We start from the raw sequence: 21,168 nt of genomic DNA, 5'->3' as shown, positions 1-21,168 counted from the left end.
AAACACACAAACACCGGTCCCTGAATTATAGTAAGAAGAAGGGAAGAAAGGGGGAAGTGATTGTCAATTTAACGTTCCATCTTTATTTACTTTTAACATTGTTCTTAACAAACAGGGACAAACACAACGTAGGCAGGATAGGCTGAATGGCCTTCTCATGCGCCGAAGTTCCTTGTGCATCTTTGTGTAATGGAAGACCAATGAGGAACCCGAAAAGTAAAGAACAAAGATGGAGTCATCAGGAGGAAGCTCAACAGGATTCGGCTGCTACTCCTTAACCCTCAAACCTGTCCAGGCGCAGCCAGGTGAGCCGAACAGAAAAATTTCTGCAAGAATTCACTTCTCCTGAGAGAGATAGTTCATGAAAGAGAGAGGAAGAGAGTAAAAGAGATGAAAGAGAAGAAAAAGCAAGAATTACGATGAAAAGAGAATTGTGAAAAGAACAAAATAAATAAATAAATAAGTAAACAACAACAACAACAACAACAACAACAAAAAACCAAACAAATAAACAAGAAGACTTCATGCAGAGCATGATACGTGCAAAATCCGTAAAACAAATATGACCTCAAAAATAATTGGTGGTTGAATTCAATGACCAAATATGCAACTACTCTTCAAATTTCAAGTCAATCGCATGAAAATTGACAAATTTAGAAGTTTGGCCTGTGTTGACCTTTTGGCCTATGTTGGCCTCAAATAGAATTGGTGGTTGAATTCAGTGACCTGATATGCAAACCCTCTTCAAATTTCAAGTCAATCAGATGAAAATTGACGATTTTAGAAATACCACCTTAGTTGTTGACCTTTTGGTCCATGTTGCCCTGAAAAATAATTGGCTAGTTGAATTTCGTGACCTGAAATATAAATCCTCTTCAAATTTCAAGTCATCATGCCAGTTGGCGAGGTGTGGGTACCTCTCTCACCTGTCATGGCACTTCAGCAAAAGACTTCTGTGACTCATTGGGACCGACTCAATCGGTCAACTTCCCAACCCGGATCTCAACCAATGGTACTCCATCTCTTCTGGATTTGATTTTGACTTCATTTATGGATACATGAATTAACCTTGATGAAAACGACAGTTAAAAAAACAAATTGCAACATTTTATTTATTTGTTCTCTACAATCTCATAATAATGGTTTCTTGAACATTTGATGACAAAAGCTCAAACGGTAAAAACATTATGGCCCGGACATACACACTGAATCTCAATGGCAATAATTTTGATTTAAAAATTTATGGCTGGTCAACCACTTCACCGATGACGTCATCCTTACAATCGTGTATTCCCCATTGGGAGAGGAATGAGATGTGCCAAGTTTCAATTTTTTTTCTCATCAGGAGTTTCAGAGATACGGTATATTGTAATTTTTTCCATAAAATCGAAGATGGCTGCCATACCACGTGATCTATGACGTCACAATTATTAAAATATTATCCATGTAGTTATACACAGACATCTCTCTTGTTCGAGATGCACGACTGCGAGAATATTTCCACAAATTGCATACATTTCCCTTTCCTTCTCTTATCTCTTCCAGACTCGTATCTCCAAAATTGATTTCTCTTTTCTCCTACTCATATCATTCTCCCTTCTGTTCCTTTTCTCATCTTACCATTAATCTTTTTTTTACACCCATTAACCCTACCCCAGCTCAAGTCTGAGTTTTCAGTTTTTCTTTCCTCTTCTGTGATTGAGAGTTTATGCCTGTATCCATCTTGGGACATCCTATATTTCCCACATCCCTCATTTCCCCGTATCCATGTATTTTGCCCCTTAACCCCCCCCCCTCTTCTCTCTTGCCACTGTTAGTTACGTCCTAATCTATCTGTATTCTAGCTCCTTCATGAGCATCGACGCTCAATTGAAAAAAAACAAGGAAAAATAAAATAAAACCAAAGTCCACATCAACATTGAACTACCCTCACATGTACAAAGCCATGGATTATTCCAAAACTAGCTTAAGACACGAGTTAAAACCCAGAGCCTCAATAACGATTGTTTTCATGTTAATGTTTTAAATCTTTATTTTCATTTCCATCCACAGTAGAAATCCCCCCCCCCCCCGATTTTAACAAGATGATTTAAAATTTGTTGCTTACAGCACCGACACCACAATCGCCGCCACCGATTAAAACTTTGATCACAAATGAATATGCATATCAAAATAGAACCAGAAATTGTAAGGAAAGCATGATGTCAAATGAGGGGAGAGTGCAGAAGAGAAAACGAAGGCACGACATTCCTTCATTCATTCCTGCATGCATATGAAAGCACCTGACTGCTGGTTGCATCATTTCTGGAGGCGCAGTAATGCCACCGATGCAGTGCTCCCTTGTAGATAAAGGAAAACATTTATAATTCACCCAGGGCACCAAAACACAACTGTCTACTAATTTTGTAAGGGATGTGGGATCTTGAATGTACACAAATGAATGCGAGTATCCGTGGACAAAAGGCTCGGCAGACAGACAGAAATGGAAGGTGTGAATGAATGAACAATATCCTGGTGCAGGAGAGGAGAGGAGAGGAGAGGAGAGGAGAGGAGAGGAGAGGAGAGGAGAGGAGAGGAGAGGAGAGGAGAGGAGAGGAGAGGAGAGGAGAGGAGAGGAGAGGAGAGGAGAGGAGAGGGAGAGGAGAGGAGAGGAGAGGGAGGAGAGGAGAGGAGAGGAGAAGAGAGGAGAGAGAGGAGAGGAGAGAGAGGAGAGGAGAGAGAGGAGAGGAGAGGAGAGGAGAGGAGAGGAGAGAGGAGAGGAGAGGAGAGGAGAGGAGAGGAGAGGAGAGGAGAGAGGAGAGGAGAGAGCAATTGGTGAAAATTTGATCATCAATCTCATCAAAATGCTCGGTTGATTTGACAACACAGGATTTCAACATGGACGAAAGAAATGGTGGCAAACGATGGCAGTTGGGGACCGACGTTGAGAGTGTGTAAAATCTGTCCAAATTCTTGGCAAAAGTTGATGCGCTTGAGAAATAAATAAACGATATTTTATCAACTGAAAGCCGATGCAGAAACATGTTAACCCCCGTGGGAAGCAAGTGGCAGCGACGTTGCGCGTCGGCTCTTAATCTGACGAACCCTGCATCACACGAGGGTTAACACACTTCGCGGGTTTTCCGTTGATAAAACCCATTGCTCGACTTGTCAGCTAATGCTGAGTGGCACTAGCCTTCATGAAGATGAGCATTCTGCCACATCAAAAATAAACAGAGGGTCATGAAGAGTAGGCGAGCTATCGCCGGCACTCTGAACAAATTCCGTCTCTAACCGACATGGGGAACTGCACCCGCAGCACAGCTGCATCCCCAGCAAATGATGCTCCTCACAGTCGTATGCTGCGCACAAAAGGAGGTGAAACTTTCGTGATAAAGCTTCTTTCATTGCCCGACGTCGCCCGTGGATGCCATGACCAAACATGTAGTCTGTCCGTACCGGCGCACCACAACCTTTTCAGTGATTTCTTTTCCTAACATGGGAATCCAAACTTGGAACAAACTGCCAACTCTCACACCACATGCAACGCCAAAAAAGGAAATCACATTGTTCTTCAGTTATCAGACGAGGTTTAACCGTTTCACACAATCCCCTCAATGACCCTTTGTACCCTATATTGAGAACGTGACGCACACCACTGTCTCCCTCACTGCATGTCAGAAAATACTGCTCAACACCTCCACGAGCAAAATTTGCAGGGGTAGTCAGTTGTACGTTGATACACAACAAATTATCCCATTTTAAAAATTTTTTTACAAAGTGATTATAAAATCAAAGCGATAAAAATGTTTCAGTGAAAGTTTGATTAAAAAAAAAGAAGGAAATGCAGATTTAGCATTCATTTAGAATTGTAAAACGTACTCCAACGGCACGATGCGATAAAGATCGAGAAATGACAAACGAGGCGAGATAATGAAGACATCCATGGGAGAAGGTGCAGGGAAGCGGTGTAACGAAGGGCAAGAGACAAAAGGAAAGATAAAAACAGGGCGAGGTGTGTCGAGGACGGTGTCGTTTCGCAAAGAAACGGACTATTGCACACGGATGATGAGATTGATGGAAGAACAGAATACAAACAAAGAAGGCATCGCAAATTAGTATTGGAGATAATTCTATGTATCTGTGGTCTGTTCCCGTGAGTTGAGAAGAAGCTTGAAGGAGAAGGGAGAGAAGAGCTGTCCGTCGCCGTGGTAAAACTTGTTCTGAAATTCAACCCTGCAGAGAGGAAGAGAAATAAGGAAGGAGGAAAAAAGGAGGAAGAGAAGAAGGGGAAAAAAAAGGTTTTGAAGCAATCATTGTGTAAATAGCACACAGTACCACCATACCACCAGTTTCACAATAGTCTGATTTTAATCAAGATAGCGTTGGGCTGGCAGGATGGCCGAGAGGGATGCACATTCACCTGTAAGCTGTCGAGCCTGGGTTTGAATGTCGACCTACCTGTAAACTGTCATCCCAATGTTTCACAGACAAGGTGATTCATAAATGTGTGTGCCGTCCCTTGGATTGATGTTAAATGGGCGTCCCGTCTGCCAGCATTCGTTGGTGGATGTGAAAGATCGCTCCCCCCCTCTCTCTCCATCTCCTCTGTCCAAATCTAGATTAAGTACCACCAAAGCAGCCTCACAGTAAAAACTACACTGGATGCTTTGCCTTTGTCTTCCCAGTGGTAGTCATGGCAGGAATTTAGAATCTGACAGGGGAACTGGCGATCATTCACCTAATATTTTACAGAAATAGGGGGGGGGGGAACTGGGCTATTTAACATCAACCGGTAATGTTGGCAGACCGGACACCTCGCTATAACATCAATCTGAAGGACGACGTACTTTGTGATGCAACACCCTGCCTGCGAAGCACCAGCCCAGTGTAGTCGGGACGAGACTCGACAGCAGATTAGAAAGCTTAAAGTGTGAAACGCTACACCACCCTGTCGGACTACATGTGGATAACAATGGCAAAAAAACAAGATCTTCAAGAAAAAGCTACCAGTGGAGACGAAGAGCATGAAGGAATGCAGAAAGTCCCTCCATCACCAACAATATGACCACCGTGAGGCAGGAAAATGCACAGAAAAAAGGCAGCAAGATGAATGGTGCCTTCACACCTGTGGCACCAAGTCCATTACTCAAAATCATGGACCAAAGGACTTCGGACAGCTCTAAAACAGAGAAGCAAGTGCAACATCAGCAAAGCCTACTTGCATATCTCTTAAATAGACGCTGAATATAAAATGTTTGGGAATAGGCCATAAAAGAAATGATAAAAACATTTTGCAAGGAAGAGGAGGTGAGGAGGTGCTGCAGTTTGAAGCTGTCTCCGTATGCCATTTTCTACTGCTACAAAGTTTTGCAATTCGCTTCTTCACACCATCAATTAATATCTCGATATAAATGAGCGATTTTGAGTTGCAGTCAAAATCAACAACGGAACACAAGGAGTTGAGTGCTTCAGGAGACTGTTGAAAATATTCTGATGTCCCCTAAAGTAGCTAGTAAGGTGACTATCAGCGGATCCAGTTTATAACCGCACATGCAATGCGACCACAACACAGTGAAGGGTCTCAGTGAAATGGCAATTTGTAAAGAGCGAACGTGATTATTTGTTGATGCACACCAGGTTTTTCACGTTGACGTTACTGACCCTGTTGTGCCTCACCTTCAGGATGGAAGTTTCGGTTTATTAAGCCACACGCGAAGCGCAGCGCAAAGTGGGGTTGAGCAATCGGTTCACTGTCTGTCCACAGATGTCATTGTACAGGATTATCGTTTTCTTTTATTTCAATTACTTGAACACTGTTCAAGTGTACAACACAAATTGCCTTGTTGGCACTTTCAAAAACCTTTGATTTAGCAGTACGAGGACAAAATATTACGTCATTTTACGCCATCTCGACCAATCAAATTTGCCGCACGTGCTCTCAGTGTTGGGGAATATCAAGATACAGCCAAAAACACAGCTCGTTGGAAACATAGATCATGCTTGGAAACGCAAAGAAAGAGTTGAAAAGACCAATCCTGTGTCCTTTTCTCAAAAACTGCATGTGGTAAGGTGTTCTACGAACTCTCTAGTTCATGTTGATGTGGATGTGGCCTTCAGAAGGTGAAATTGTTGATTTACGAATGGTGTGTAGACTTCAAAGCAGACATCGTTTGAATTGTTAGCGTACTACAGGAATGCTTGCTGGGAGAACAAAATTTTTGGGAAAATGTGCGACAGTGGACCTCCAAAGTAACTGAGGCCTTGCCTGTTGTACGTGATAAAGAGACAAACAGTCACCCATGGGAAAACACAGGTTTTTTTTCCAGGTGAAGGCCAACTCTTTGTCATGTTTGTCCTTGGGACTTATCATCTTGGTAAGCACCGCTTAAATAAGGAACTGGCGATGACGTAGCTGAAATGATGTCGTCGTAAGTTTTGCAAACAGCTTGGAGATGATGTAAGTATGCAACAAATGACTCGTCAAAAGAAACCTACCAAATGAACACACAATGGATGGTTGAAAGTGATTTTTTTTTCCCAATCAGAATATTCATGTCCACCATCGAAGGTGGATGGAGGTTTTGTTTTTACCCATGTTAGCATGCTCACAGACAGACAGACAGACAGACAATCTCAAAAGGTTACAGAGGGATTCAGACAAAAACTTAGTAGACATGTTGCGTGTGTGATAAGGATAAATTGATTTGATTTTGGTGAAGATCCCCATTCAGATCCGGATACGAGAATTTTTTTTATTTTTTAGTGATTCTTCACCATTGGGAGATGGAGTCAAAAATTATATATAGCATATGTCAAAAAGTTGTGGGCGGATGAGGACAAATCTTGGTGGATGAGTTGGGTAGGTGACCAGAACAAGCCAATTCGATTTTGGTTCAGGTCCAGATGCTGATCCGGCCCATCATTGGGATACAAAGCGTACATGGTTCAAACCTGGTGTAGGAACACGCTCTGGCAAGTGCCCTTCTAGTTGCAATGCCAATACGGATGTCACACTTTTTAATTTTTTTTATTTTTTTTTAAGATGATGACCACAGAATATATAAAGTTGGGTGCCCGATGATAAATATATGTACGTGTGTGCAAAAAATGTACTATATATTTGATGGATTTACGTTCGGCCTTCTCTGTCCCACGGTTGCGTCACATGTCATGGGACTCACTCAGCCTGCCTAACATGGCCATATTTAATTTCATTATTTTAATTTCATTAGGAATTGCAAGTTTTTATTGTGATGTTGACCTTCCTTGGTCAACCAAAAAACCAACCAACCATGTTGACCAAAAAATTAATTTTGCACAGCAGATTTGAGGAAAACAAACCTGCGCACTCTAAGCTCTGCAAAGATGGCAATACACAGGAGCTGTCAATCAATTTAGTGATTTGCATGATTAATTTGGGCCCAAATAATACATACTTATTGGGGCCCAAATTAATCATGCAAATCGGGTTCATGTATGCCAAGTCATTAGATGATAAACATGATTCTGTGCAAATCCCCCCCCCCCCCCCAGTCCTTGAATGAAACAATGAAACCAGATAAGGTACGTAAAAGAGAAGGATCTTAATGGATAAATGTGCAAGTCCACATTTTCAGACATTAAGATTATTGTCACAAGTCCAATACGCCAATGTTGACAAAGAAAAACATAATCCAACAAGGAAACTTTATTCTTGTGTTGTTCACCTGCATGTGCCAGGCTGAGCGCCCACAGGCGGAGGTAGCTCGCAGTGTTGGAGATGCATCCCAAGCAGAACTCAATGGTGTGAATGGCCTGGAGCATGAACTCGTCTGCAAAATCAAACTAGAGGGGAGTGGAAGCAATGACAGGGACATGGAGGAGAAAAATAAGGTTGGAAAAAAATTTAATAAATGGAGAAGCAAGAAGAAAATGTTGGAAGAGGAAGAAAATAAAAAAAATAATTACAAAAATTTTAACTTCAAAATATAATAAAAGTCAACCTTTGACCACATAGAATGAAACAATGAAGGAATTTATAATTTGGTCAGGATGCTGGCGATAGCTCACCTACGCTTCGCAAAACCCCAACTCCAACCAGAGTCGGTGGTTTAACAGTTAGCGCGTCCGCTCCGAGTCTGGGAGGTCGATGATCAAGATCCCGGACGAGTCATACCAAAGATTTTAAAAATGGTACGTGCTGCGTCTTTCCTTGACGTTAAACATTACAAGCTTAAGAGCACGGACAATCCCCATCGGTTGGGATTGATGGGGAGGGAGAAGGAAATTCCTCCTCAGAAAATGCCCGCTGGTGTGGTGAGAAAGGTGGCACCATTGTTATGAAGTCGTTGATATGCAGAGTACCCTGGGAAGTGAAGCCACTTCCCCCAAGCTCAGTGGCTGTGTTTGTCTCATCCAACAGTCTTGTGTTGTGTCCTGTTTGTGTGTTTGTTTTTTGTGTGTGTGGCAGCTCCAATACGAGCCACAGATAATGGAGAAATAAAAAGACGGTTGCATCGTTCACGTCTTCCGACCACTGCTAAATGATGGGACACCCAGAGCTTAATGTCCATCCGAGGGACGGTACACTTCGTGATGTGACACCCCGCCTGTGAAGCACCAATCGGACAGTTTATAGTTGGTTTGGGGATTAAACCCAGACTAGACAGCTCAAAGGTAAGTGTGCTACCTCCACTTCAATTTGCTGGACTTTCATGACACTACTGAGTGTAGATTACAATGATGAAGATATTGAGTGATGTTGAATTATGAAGCTACTGAGTGCAGTGAAAATTGTGTGGAAACACTCATCCCAAAAAAGCCTGGGGATTGCTTTGTTTGCACCATGTGAAGGCAGGCGTCGGCACAGGCAACTTCTTTCTTTCTGTTCCTCAAGCTCAAGAGAATGCCTCGACAATATAGGAGCAGTAAAATGGTGACTAGTTTGTGATCTGTTGGATGCCAAACTCAACATGAAGATTCCCTGATTATAGCATGATTCCTGGATTAATTGTTGAGCGATTAAAATGATCATATTTGCAAATAACCTCACCGAAAACCATCATTTAAACTGCTCTCCAAGCAAACCCTGCTAGTATTGTATGCGACTTAACAACTTGGCTACATGTTCCTAAACGTGCCTTTGCAACATTATCTACTTCCTCCATGAAATATTAATGACGAGGAGCTTTTAGTAAGGAGGACATCATAATTTGCAGTGTGAATAAACTTCAATTCCCGCCTCTCATCATCATCTCTGGGCAGAATGTGAAACAACACACACACACACACAGAGTTTATCATCAAGGAGTCAAATTAGTTTGGGGCACAAACGCTACCGAGGAAACGTGAGGTCATAGACAGAGAATTAAAATCATTTTCTTCTGCTTTTAAAGGATTACGTTGTCCGCACGATCATTGACAGAACGTACAAATTTGACACGACCGAGCTTGTGCAAGGAAAGGTCAGAGCAAAGTTCACTTGCTGAAAATAAAAGATAGCGCACAATAAGGATTTGAGAAATAATTCAATGAAACATGAGAGTGGTCAGAAGAAAAGAAAAAAATAGAATTGGGCGGTGGGAGAGTTGGTGACTCAGGAACGAGCAGTCTTACATCAATCTTTTCACTTTCATCATTACACCCCGTCAAAAGAGGAGAGTCTTCAGCTTGCAGGCTCATTAGAGACTGAAGGATGGGGAGGGTAATAAAAAAAAACGAAACAGACGAAGAAAACACTCAATGTCTCAACAAGGGCACATTCGTAATAGATATTTTCATCAAAATTTAAGCCAACTTGTGCAAAGTGGTATTCAAATTATAGATGAAGCATGAAGCGTACAAGTAAAATGTTCATAAAGATGGAAGGGAAATGATGACGAGGATCCAGGAATGTGGGAAACATATTCAATCAGCTTTCACATAATCGACAGAACTGCCATTAATCTTGGAACAAAGAAATTAATGTTGTTAACCCAAAGACCGTTGAAGAAACAACAACAGAAACAGTGGATGTTTCGAGAGACACACAAATGTATATAGATCAGCCGTGGAAGGTCTCGCCAATGTCCTTGACCAAACGATTGTTAATTATTTCTTCCAAAAGAAGGCAATGTTATGATATCTACACAAAGAAAAGAAAAAAACAAAAAAAAAAACATTCTTCTTGATGTGGTCTGATCATACGGCAGATTTCAATCAGGATACCATCAGACGACTGGTTTGCGAGTCCAGCAAGATGGCAACGACGACGCAGTTTTTTTTCTGCTGAAGAGTACCTCGTTATATGTAGCACACCGCGCGTAACCTTAACTTCGCACTGGGTTTTGTTCTTCTCCTGAAAAATCCATATAAACGGTGAATGCAATAAATGACTCTCGTTGAGAGAATAATATTTGAGATTACTTTTGAAAACGAGGCGTGCCTCCTGCAACTTCGCCCGACGGGTTTATTCAAAAGGGAGCACACTGCACTTCACAAACGCATTGCATATCTATCTGTGAGTGTCAAAAGGATGTAAAATGAAGTAAACATGCGAAAAGGGATCTTTAAAACACGTAACTGTTGGTGTCGTGGATGTGGTTGTTGATGGTGTATTCTTTGCGTGTACTACTGTACTGTTTTTTTTTTTGTATGAAATGTTGAGACTGGTATAAGGGCTAACACACAGAACGTACAAAAGGGGAGCAGGAGACAAGAGGGGCAGGAGAGGGAAGGAAAATAGAAGTGTGAAACAGAGACACGAGGAGATCTGTGGAAGGTCGAGAGATGGGGCGGGGAACGCGGGGTAAACAAGATGGACACTTCAGGGACTTTCAGGAAAGAAAGAAAGGAATTTGAAGGAGGTGAGGTTGGGGTGGATTAGCGGGGGTAGAAAATATCGTGATTTTGGATGGGGGGGGGGGGAGATAAGAGATGGTGGTGAACAGCTGCTTTGAAAACCTGGAGGGAAGAGTGCGATTCAAGAGAGTGTGGGAGTTTGTTCCAAATGTGGGGAAAAAGAGGAATGAAAGAGTGAAGGTGAGCATTGATTCTTGATTTTGGTTGTTTTACCAGAAGGGGGTTGCTGGTGGACTTTGAGCGCCCTGTGGAAATATGGGGGGGAGGGCGAGGCCGAAGAGGAGACTGTAGAAGACAAAGACCACTGACCTGCCTGAGAGAGTGAGAGAACCAGCCCAGAGAGGCGAGGAGTACTCCATCAAGCTGCGGACGAAAGCTTTGTACGTAGTCAAGAGCTCAGGTGTGCCAAGGAAGGACTGCACGATGGAGGATGCTCAGTCGGCGACTGGCTTTGGGGGCCAGCTTGGAAATGTGGCTTTCCCAGGAAAGAGCATGGCAGATAGTGACACCCAGAAGCTTGAAAGAAAAGACTTCTTCAAGAAGATTGTTGAGAAAGTAGATGGGGGGGGGGGGAGGGTGTGTTATGCAGAGCATAATGTTTGCTGAGACATAATGAGTGTGTGAGATTTGTCAGGATTGAAAGACATATTCCAAGTGTTGAACCAGTTTGTGACTTTATCCAGATCTGCAGAGAGTGAAGAGGCTGCTGCTTGCCAATCTGAGGGATGACAGTTGGTACAGCAGAGGGTGGAGTCATCAGCAAAGAGATAAAGATGATTTTCCAGAGAGTCGGAGAGATCATTGATGAAAACCAGTAAAAGAACAGGGCTCAGAACGCTACCTTGAGGAACTCCAGCCTGGACAGGAAGAGGGGATGAAAGAACTCCATTTAGGGCCACACGTTGACTGCAATAGGAGAGGAAGTCTGCGAGCCTTGAGTGGAGATGTCCTTGGATACCATAGGAAGAGAGTTTGGTGAACAGGGCATGGTGCCAGACCGTATAGAAGGCATGCCATATGTCTAAGGGAGATGGCTCTGCTCTCATGTCTGGCATTGAGGACCTCCATCCATTGTTGGGAGAGCAGAAGCAGCATATCCAGGGTAGAGTGACTTGGTCTGAAACCAAATTGATGATCGGAAATCAAGCCATTGGAGAAGAGGAAGGATTTAATAATGTCTGAAGGGATGATGGATTCCATAACCTTGCTGATGATTGTGAGAAGGCTGATTGGTCTGTAGTTGCAGGGATCTGTTTTTGCACCTTTTTGTGCAGGGCAGTGATGTTTGCTGATTTATATGCAGATGGCAGAAGACCTTGAGCAAATGAGAGGGTGGATAGAATACAGAGAGGGTGAGCAAGAGTAGAAGAGCAGGTTTTTAGAACACGAGGGCTGATGCCTTCTGGACCGGTTGCAGAATCTGAGTCGACGTTTGATAGCAAGCTCTCCACCTTGTCAGGAGAAAAGGACATGGAGTCCAGGAACAGCTGGATGCGACTGGGTAAGGTGGGGACAGAAAGCGATGGGTTCGAGTCAAAATATTTAAAAGCAAACATGGAGTATAGGCATTCGGCCTTTTCACGTGCGTTATCAGCTGTGTGGCCATTTGAGGTAAGGGAGGGGATGGAGGTGGAACATACCCCGAAACAGACTTAACCAGATGTCACTAGGATTTGGAGGAGGGAGAAAGGTTTGAGAGTTCAGACTTGAGATGAGAAAGATGTTGTTTCCTGGCTCTTCTGAAAGCAAACACTTAGTCTGAGCTCTATGGAGGAACTGAGATTGCCTTCAGTTGGATTTGCCTTCCATGAGGCGAAGGCAAGTTGTTTCAGGACAACTGCTTGAAGTCCCTGCCAGTCGGCCCAAGTGAAATTGCTGGACTCGACGGCACTGAGGCGGTTCTCAAATAATAGTCAGAGATATGTCTACTTTGACAAGCATGTGGTCAGATGAACCAATTTGAGCGGAGGAAGAATAGCAGATATTTTCAGGGAAATTCTTCAAAATCAGATCCAGAAGAAATGGAGTACGGTTGGTTGAGAGGTCGGGAAGTTGACCGATTGAGTCAGTCCCAATGAGTCGCAGAAGTCTTTTGCTGAAATGCCATGGCAGGTGAGGGAGGTACCCACACCCAGCCAACTGACACGATGACCACTGAAGTCACCACGTATGAAGAAGAGAGAGTTGGGATGAGAGGATCGAAGTTGGTCTTTGTTTTTGGCGAGATAGGTGTAAATGGAGTCATCAGATTGAGATAAAGAGATTAGTGACTGTAAGGTTGTGGCAGGGGAGAGTGTAGCTCGACAGCATCGATTGGTGGTCTGTAGGATGACTTTAGAGGTGAGGTTGAGGAAGAGAGTGAGGGCTGAACCAAGGACCAGATGGTGGAAGCTAAAGGAGGAAGACTGTTGCGTGAAATTTAGGGAGGAGGTGAGACAGGCGTTGGATGGTGGTAAAGATGGGTGGGATGATTGGGCAACGACAGCAGAAGTTGTGAGGGAGATAGCTAGGAAGGTACTTGGTGTGACATCTGGACAGAGAAAGGAAGATAAGGAGACTTGGTGGTGGAATGAGGAAGTACAGGAAAGTATAAGGAAGAAGGGGTTGGCGAAAAAGAAGTGGGATAGTCAGAGAGATGAAGAAAGTCGGCAGGAGTACAAGGAGTGGCGTCGAAAAGCAAAAGAGAGGTGGCTAAGGCCAAGGAAAAGGCATATGACGAGCTGTATGAGAAGTTGGATACAAAAGAAGGGGAAAAGGATTTATACCGATTGGCAAGACAGAGGGACCGAGCTGGGAAGGATGTGCTGCAGGTTAGGGTGATAAAGGACGCAAATGGGAATGTGCTGACGAGCGAGGAGAGTGTGTTGAGAAGGTGGATGGAGTACTTTGAGGAGCTGATGAATGAAGAAAATGAGAGAGAGAGAAGGTTGGAAGAGGTGGAGATAGTGAATCTGGAAGTGGGGTGGATCAGTAAGGATGAAGTGAGGACTGCTATGAAGAAGATGAAAAGTGGAAAGGCGGTTGGCCCAGATGGTATACCAGTGGAGGCATGGAAGTGCTTAGGAGAGATGGCAGTGGGGTTGTTAACCAGATTGTTTAATAAAGTCTTGGAAAGTGAGAGGATGCCGGAGGAGTGGAGATTAAGTGTGCTGGTTCCGATTTTCAAGAATAAGGGTGATGTGCAGAGCTGTGGAAATTACAGAGGGATAAAGTTGTTAAGCCACACCATGAAGTTGTGGGAAAGAGTAGTGGAAGCTCGGTTGAGAGGAGAGGTGATGATCTGTGAGCAGCAGTATGGGTTTATGCCAGGAAAGAGCACCACTGATGCGATGTTTGCTTTGAGAATGTTGATGGAGAAGTATAGGGAAGGCCAGAAAGAGTTACATTGTGTGTTTGTGGATTTAGAGAAAGCTTATGATAGGGTGCCAAGAGAGGAGTTGTGGTATTGTATGAGGAAGTCGGGAGTGTTGGAGAAGTATGTGAGGATCGTGCAGGATATGTATGAGGACAGTGTGACAGCGGTGAGGTGTGCGGTAGGAATGACGGACCGGTTTAAGGTTAAAGTGGGATTGCACCAAGGATTGACTCTGAGCCCTTTCCTGTTTGCAATGGTGATGGACAGGTTGACGGACGAGATCAGACTGGAGTCTCCATGGACCATGATGTTCGCGGATGACATCATGATCTGTAGGGAGAGTAGGGAGCAGGCTGAATCGAGCCTTGAGAGGTGGAGGTACGCACTGGAGAGAAGGGGAATGTTAGTCAGTAGGAGAAAGACGGAGTACATGTGCGTAAATGAGAGGGAGGGTGGTGGTATGGTGCAGTTGCAAGGAGTTGAGGTGGGGAAGGTGGATTGGTTTAAATACTTGGGATCAACTGTCCAAAGTAACGGAGAGTGTGGGAGAGAAGTGAAAAAGAGAGTGCAGGCAGGATGGAGTGGGTGGAGAAGAGTTGCAGGAGTGATTTGTGACAGAAGGGTAGCTGCAAGAGTGAAGGGGAAAGTATACAAGACGGTAGTGAGACCAGCTATGTTGTATGGTTTGGAGGCGGTGGAGCTAACAAAAAGACAGGAAGCAGAGCTGGAGGTGGCAGAGTTAAAGATGCTGCGATTCTCGTTGGGAGTGACGAGGATGGATAGGATAAGAAATGAGTGTATTAGAGGGACAGCGCAGGTAGGACGGTTTGGAGACAAAGTGAGAGAGGCGAGATTGAGATGGTTTGGACATGTGCACAGGAGGGAAACGGAGTATATCGGGAGAAGGATGTTGAAGATGGAGCCGCCAGGCAGGAGGAGAAGAGGAAGGCCAAAGAAGAGGTTCATGGATGCGGTGAGGGCGGACATGCGGGTGGTTGGAGTGTCAATGGAAGATGTGGAGGATAGAGCGAAATGGAGACAGTTGGTCCGCTGTGGCGACCCCTAACGGGAGCAAGCCGAAAGAGGAAGAAGAAGGTGTAAATGGAGTCATCACTGTTTGGGGGACGGTACAACACACATATAAACATAAGGTGGGAGTGGAGGGGAAGCCGTAGCCAGAGGTATTCTTGGGGGTGTGAGGGAGTGAGGACAGTGCCTGGAGAGTGAGGAATGAAGTCTTTGATGAAGAGGGAGTAACCAGGGAGAAATACTAGGGAGTCAGAGGTGTTTTGAAAGAAGAAAGTTTCTGTTAAGCAGATTATGTCTGGTTTGTCAGTGTTAACCTGTACGGAAAGATCTGTCAGGTTTGAGCGAAGGTCCCGGATATTTGAGGTCCACACTGTTAAGGAAGAGGGAGGGGAGGAGGCTTTGGGTGCAGGGGAGGAGAGGGTAGGGAGAGTTGTTGAAAGTGTGGGGGATTGCAGAAGAGCTCGGGGAGAGGGCCGGATGAGGAGTAGAAAAGGCTCAGTGGTGATGGAATGAGGCACAGTGGGGAGTAATAAGAGAGGGGGCAGAGGGAAGTTGAAGATTGGAGGAGGTGGAGGGATGAGATTGAAGAGAGAGGGCAGTGAAGGAGGCAGCATTGTGGATGTGAGGTCGGGGGCAACTTTAAGAAGAGGGAATGAAAAGGGAGATTTGAGGGAGAAGGGTGAGGGGGGAGTTTTTGAGAAAGGTGAGTGGGAAGCTTGAAGGGGAAAAGAGTGTGAAGGTTGCTTTGAGAGGGAGGGGTGAGAGGGAAGCTTTGAGAGGGAGGGGAGGCGATGAGAGCAGGCATGACCAAGCGGCACGATGGTGAGGGGAGAGGTGGGGAGATGGGAAGGATGAGACTTGGTAGTGGTATGGTGAAGAAGGGAGTGGGCAGGGGGAGGTACAAAATTTGAGGGGTTGGGAAGAGGGGGAGGTGTGATGAGAGGAAAGAAAGAGCGAGATATCTGTATGGTTAGAATGGAGCTCACAGATGTTAGAATACTACGCACTTTGGAAAACCAGAGGAAGAGCTGATACAAGACATCAGAGGAGGAGCTGATACTAAAGCAGAAGAGGTGCTTAGAGTGGAGGTAGGATGAGGGGCAAGATGGGAGGGGTAAGGAGAGGGTATTACAGGTGAGGAGTTAGGCGGAGGTATACTTGAAGAGGTGGGGTGAATTGGCACTGAAGTTGGAAAAAAGTCTGAGTGTTGGAACACGAACATACATTGCAAACTGGGATTTAAAAACATTTGAAGTCAGAGATGTGATTAAAGACATTATGTGAAGGATCCAATGAAGGAGAATTAAGAGAATGGAGAAAAAAAAGTTATAACAGTTGGACTTTTAGAGGAAGGAGACCATAGGAAGAAGGCAAATAGAAGCAAAGAGTGCTAAAGATGTAAAAGTGACCAATAGTCAGTGGTACGTACCCTCTGTTCCTTCCGACGATGTGAGATGTACATGACAATGGGTTTGGAGAATAGCAACCAAGGGATACATATATAACCAAGGGCTGCCAAACTCTTCTCTGTTTGTTCCTGAGGAAAAACCACAAGGAAAGGAGAGGGGGGGGGTGGGCAACAAAAAGACAGGGCAAGAGAAAACTAGATCGACGCGCATGTAGAAATGCCCAAATAAAAAAAAAAAAAAAAAAAAAAAAAAAAAATCGAATTTTTTTTGAAAAAAAAGTTGCAAAATTTGGTTTTTTTTCTCTAACAATTTCTTTTTTGGGTTGGAAATCACTTAAAACATGTAGAAATGCAAAAAAAAAGAAATTCAAATATTTTTCAAATAAAATGAAATTTTTTTGAAAAAAAAGTTGCAATTTTTTTTTTTTTCCTCTAACAAATTTTTTTTTTCGTTGGAAATCACTTAAAGCATGTAGAAATGCAAAAACAAAAATTCAAATATTTTTTCAATAAGATGGGGAGAAAGAGTGGTACACAAGTTTAGGGTAGGGTGAGGATGAGGAATGAATGAGAAATAGGCAAGAGAAAAAAGGAAATGGAGGAAAAAACAAAAATCCAAATCTAAAACAAGTTGAAAGGAAATTAAGGTGATAAAACATGCCTTGCAATTCTGGATTTCATGCGTTTGTTTACTAAATAGTATTTTTACATGGTATCTATTTTATGGAAAAATATTCTTTGACGGTGTGGTTTCCAAGGAATAGGTGGGAACAAAAGATTAACAATATCCCCCTTCCGCCATGGGGCGGGGGATAAAAATTGGATATGGACAGTGATAAGTTGGGCCAGCGACAAAGCAATAAGGGGGGTAACAAAAATAACCAAAACTACAGTGAGAATGGCTTCACAATACATGTCCTCTACCTGCCCCAATGAATGTGCGGGAGGTAAATAAAAAGATTTGTTTGCATTTAACGCACGCTCGAGCCGATACGAGAACCAAAATTAAGAAGAAGAAACTCTCCAACATACTGTGTTTGGTTCTATTCGGCATAATAAAATGAAAAGCAATTATCATTTACTGATATCTTTTGTAGACGAGAAACCAACAAAGACAAATCGGATAAGAAACTGGAGATAAAAATTTGTTTGCTTTAACACACACTCGAGTCGACACCGGAACCAAGATGAAGAAGAAAAACTTTCTAAACCACCGTGTTTCATTCATTTCGAGGCAAAAACATGCGTACGGCTTATGTGCATATATATATCTGCGATCATTCCAATTGCACTGGGCCATGGACTAAAACCCAGGTCAAAGGCCTGAGGCTTGCCGATCTGTGCTGCTTCATGCAATGGAGGGGCATGATTTTATTGGGATGAAGTCAGGTCGGCTGTCCAGCCAATTGGTGTAAAGCAGTGGGGTGAAGTCAGGGAAGCTGAACACTCAATGCATAATATGTGATATTTTCTAAGTCTAAAAAGAGCATAACTCCGTGATAAATTGACGAAATGTCCTGAAACTTGATCTTGTTCTGTAACTTATCATAATAAAGCCACGTACCATGTTTCAGTTGAATATGTTAAAGGGTATGGGGGAAAAAGTAGGAAAAAGGACAGGTGGGACGGACAGCAAACCTCTCGTCCCCTCCGGTGAAATCGGTAGGGGACTAATAACGAGAGTGAAGTCGATGGCGTATCATCGCAAATCCCCATGCTTCCCACCGAAAGCAAAGTTGAAAGATGGTAAAAAGTTCAACCAGGATTGACCCAATATAGCATTTTTAGTGAAACATTTTTTTCCCCATTTTGACCCCTTTGATATCAAGTCCTGACCTATTGGGGCATGAACCCAGGGATCAACTCAAAAAATCGTTACCATTTCATGCGTCCTTCAACGTTAATTGCATATACAAAGTTTCATGACAAAATGTTAAAAAATGTGCCCGTAATTGCATTTTTTAGTATTTGACTTTTTGACAAAATGACACTGCTCTTGCACCTTATTGTCATACATCCATCCATTGGGACCACACTCTGGACAGTATGTTGGTGCTGCCAATGCAGTCTCCTGGGCTATTGGGCACAACCCGAGACAGGTCGCCACTCCGACACAGGATACTCGAATGGTTCAATCATCCCAGCAAGGTGGTACTCATTTTGCCAACCTCGGAAGGATGACAGGCTGAGTCAACCCCACCTGGTATTAATTCGACATTCGAGTGAGATTTGAACTCAGGACCCTAGGATCCCAAGCCCATCACCCTAATATTAAGCCAACACCACATCAGGCTTATTCAAAACGCAATGACGTGTGTAAATGAAATCGAGCCGATTAACAATCCCTCGTATTCCTCTCGTGGTTGGTGAATAAGAAGAGTCCCTGGGAATCAAGCCGTCGCGGCCCCAAAATGGCGTCAAACAAAATAGGTAGAAGAAGCTCGCTCACTGTAGCCGCAGCCTTTCACCAAACGATAAAAAATCCACCTCTTTCAATCGGCCCGATGATGTAGAGCAAAAGTCACCACCAAACACCGACGTGCCGAGTGATTTGCGAATAATGAAATGCTTGCCAGGAAAAGCATGCAAGGTGGTGATCATCACTCCCAAGTTTGGTGAATTTCTGCCCAAACGTTTGGGAGATCGTGTGACGGAGAATATAGGACATGACAGGCAGATGGTCAGGAGCCAATTACAAAATCCCCCTGGTTTTTTTTCTCCAAAAAGCATGGGTATAACAAGAGTAAGAAAAGGTAATTACCTGCGTACCGTACAATTTTCTGCCACCCTGAAACATGAAGAGATGAATGTAATCGAGGAGGAGGCTGGGTGCATTCTTGGAATTGATTGGTAGCCAGTATACCCACTTGAAGATAACTATCAAGCACAGGTAGCCAAATAAGGAAGAGAGAAAGAGAAGCTGGGGTAAAACAACACACAAGATGTCCCGCCAGTGGGAGAAATGCCTGCACACCAGACAGACAAGAGAAGGGATCGGGAAACATCGAAAAAGGATGGTTGCACAACACGAAGTGTGTCCTTCATCAATGACAAATCTGCATGAGTTATTTCTCATAATGTTGAAGGTGGCCATTTTATTTGCTGCTACTGAAGTCATACTAAAACAGGTTCTTCGCTGATGGAATACATTTCTAAAAAGACCAATAAAGAAAACCATACGTCTCCTTCAATGGGTAAATGATATATCCATCGGTGTCCTTTCCTCAGGGAGGTTCATGCGAAGAAACACAATTTGTCCACATATAAAATACTGGAGTTTATAAAGGAGATTGAATGTTTCTTTGCACCATACAATCCACAGATAAACATTTTTACACATTCGGCTCTTTACAACACAAAATTATTCATTAGTTTAATAAATATAGACGAGAGCGAAGTCAATGGCGTGTCATCGCAAATCCCCACGCTTCCAACCTTGAGCAAAGTTAATGTCAAAGTTTGAGTTTGAGAAATCTTCTGTTTTCACCTCCGTGACCATAAGTCCGACTCCCTGGGGCATGAATCGGGGGGAATCCAAAAAATCGTTGCAGGTGTCATGCGTACCCCAATGTTCATTGCCGATACAAAGTTTTATTAAAAATGTTCCCATAATTGCATTTTCGTTATTTGACCTTTTTGACCACACCTCAGGGGGTGGGGCCAAATGACACCGCTCTTGCACCTTCTTGCTGTGAGTGATCATCTACTATACTAAAAAAACAGAATATGTTTGTATGCATGTTTGTTCGTCCTTTATAGGCAGCCGAACCGTTGGATAGAATGAGATGAAACTTGGCATGAGAACGGACATGGGGGGTCAAGTTCAAGGTCGAAGGTCACGGGATCAAGGGGTCAAGGTCACCGGGTAACTTCAATTTCTCAATTTCATCCGATCGAGATGGGACCAACGCCATTCGACAGATAATCAAAATTAAATGACACAGTTGATTGATGACATTCACTTCCGACTTCCGGTTTTTGAATTATGATGTTATAAATTGACTAAAACGTCAATGTTTCATGTTTCTTTGTCCTTTATAGATGGCCAAACAGTTGGATACAATGAGATACCAAAGCTGTTGGGGTTAGGGTTAGGGTTAGTTGTTAGGGTTACCTAACCCTAACCCTAACCGTAATAGCTAACCCTAACTGTAACAGCTAACCCTAACCCTAACCCCAACCCCAACCCCAACCCTAACCCTAACCCTAACACTGCCTTTCCATTCCCTCCCCTCATTCCCTCCCCGCCCTACGGGCAGGTACTGTCTAGTAACTACTAAGTTTGGTGAATTTCTGCCCCATCGTTGAGGAGGAGATAGCAGGACAGACAAGGCAGGACAGGACACAGACAGACAGAGCCGATTTCAGAAGTGTGGGGATAATTACACCATGAAGATGGGGAACTTTCAATTCCAGGATGTCATTACTTGAGTTCCCAAACCAACAGATTCCGAATGAGGTGACTTATCGGGTAATGATATGCCAGTAAAGTGGGTGAAATTTAAGGCTTTTTAGAAATTAAAAAAAAAAAAAAACAATTCTTTATGGTTGCTCAAAAAGGACAAAATATTTCAGA

At 43.5% G+C, this 21,168-nt stretch overlaps 1 protein-coding gene across 3 annotated transcripts in view; it reads right to left on the bottom strand.

Moving 5' to 3' along the window:
- Positions 1 to 3,614: 3,614 nt before the first annotated feature.
- LOC147034123 (V-type proton ATPase 116 kDa subunit a 2-like) overlaps positions 3,615 to 21,168 on the bottom strand; it is a 56,800-nt gene continuing 39,246 nt past the window's right edge. For 2 of the 3 annotated variants that reach the window (XM_085876785.1, XM_085876779.1), the window contains exons 18-22: positions 19,354 to 19,558; positions 16,614 to 16,721; positions 9,577 to 9,648; positions 7,689 to 7,806; positions 3,615 to 4,215 (exon numbers count right to left, since the gene is read on the bottom strand). In XM_085876785.1, coding sequence (XP_085732911.1) covers positions 3,839 to 4,215; positions 7,689 to 7,806; positions 9,577 to 9,648; positions 16,614 to 16,721; positions 19,354 to 19,558 — 880 coding nt within the window. In that variant the 3' untranslated portion in view covers positions 3,615 to 3,838. Of the gene's footprint in view, positions 4,216 to 4,989; positions 5,162 to 7,688; positions 7,807 to 9,576; positions 9,649 to 16,613; positions 16,722 to 19,353; positions 19,559 to 21,168 lie in introns of all 3 variants that reach the window. The other variant, XM_085876793.1, reaches the window with a different exon arrangement.

Source organism: Eptatretus burgeri, chromosome 1 (genome assembly GCF_056783735.1).
Source record: "Eptatretus burgeri isolate ZD-2024b chromosome 1, Ebu_testis_v1, whole genome shotgun sequence".
Classification (NCBI taxonomy): Eukaryota; Metazoa; Chordata; class Myxini; order Myxiniformes; family Myxinidae; genus Eptatretus; species Eptatretus burgeri.
This window is presented reverse-complemented; position numbering and strand designations above follow the sequence as displayed.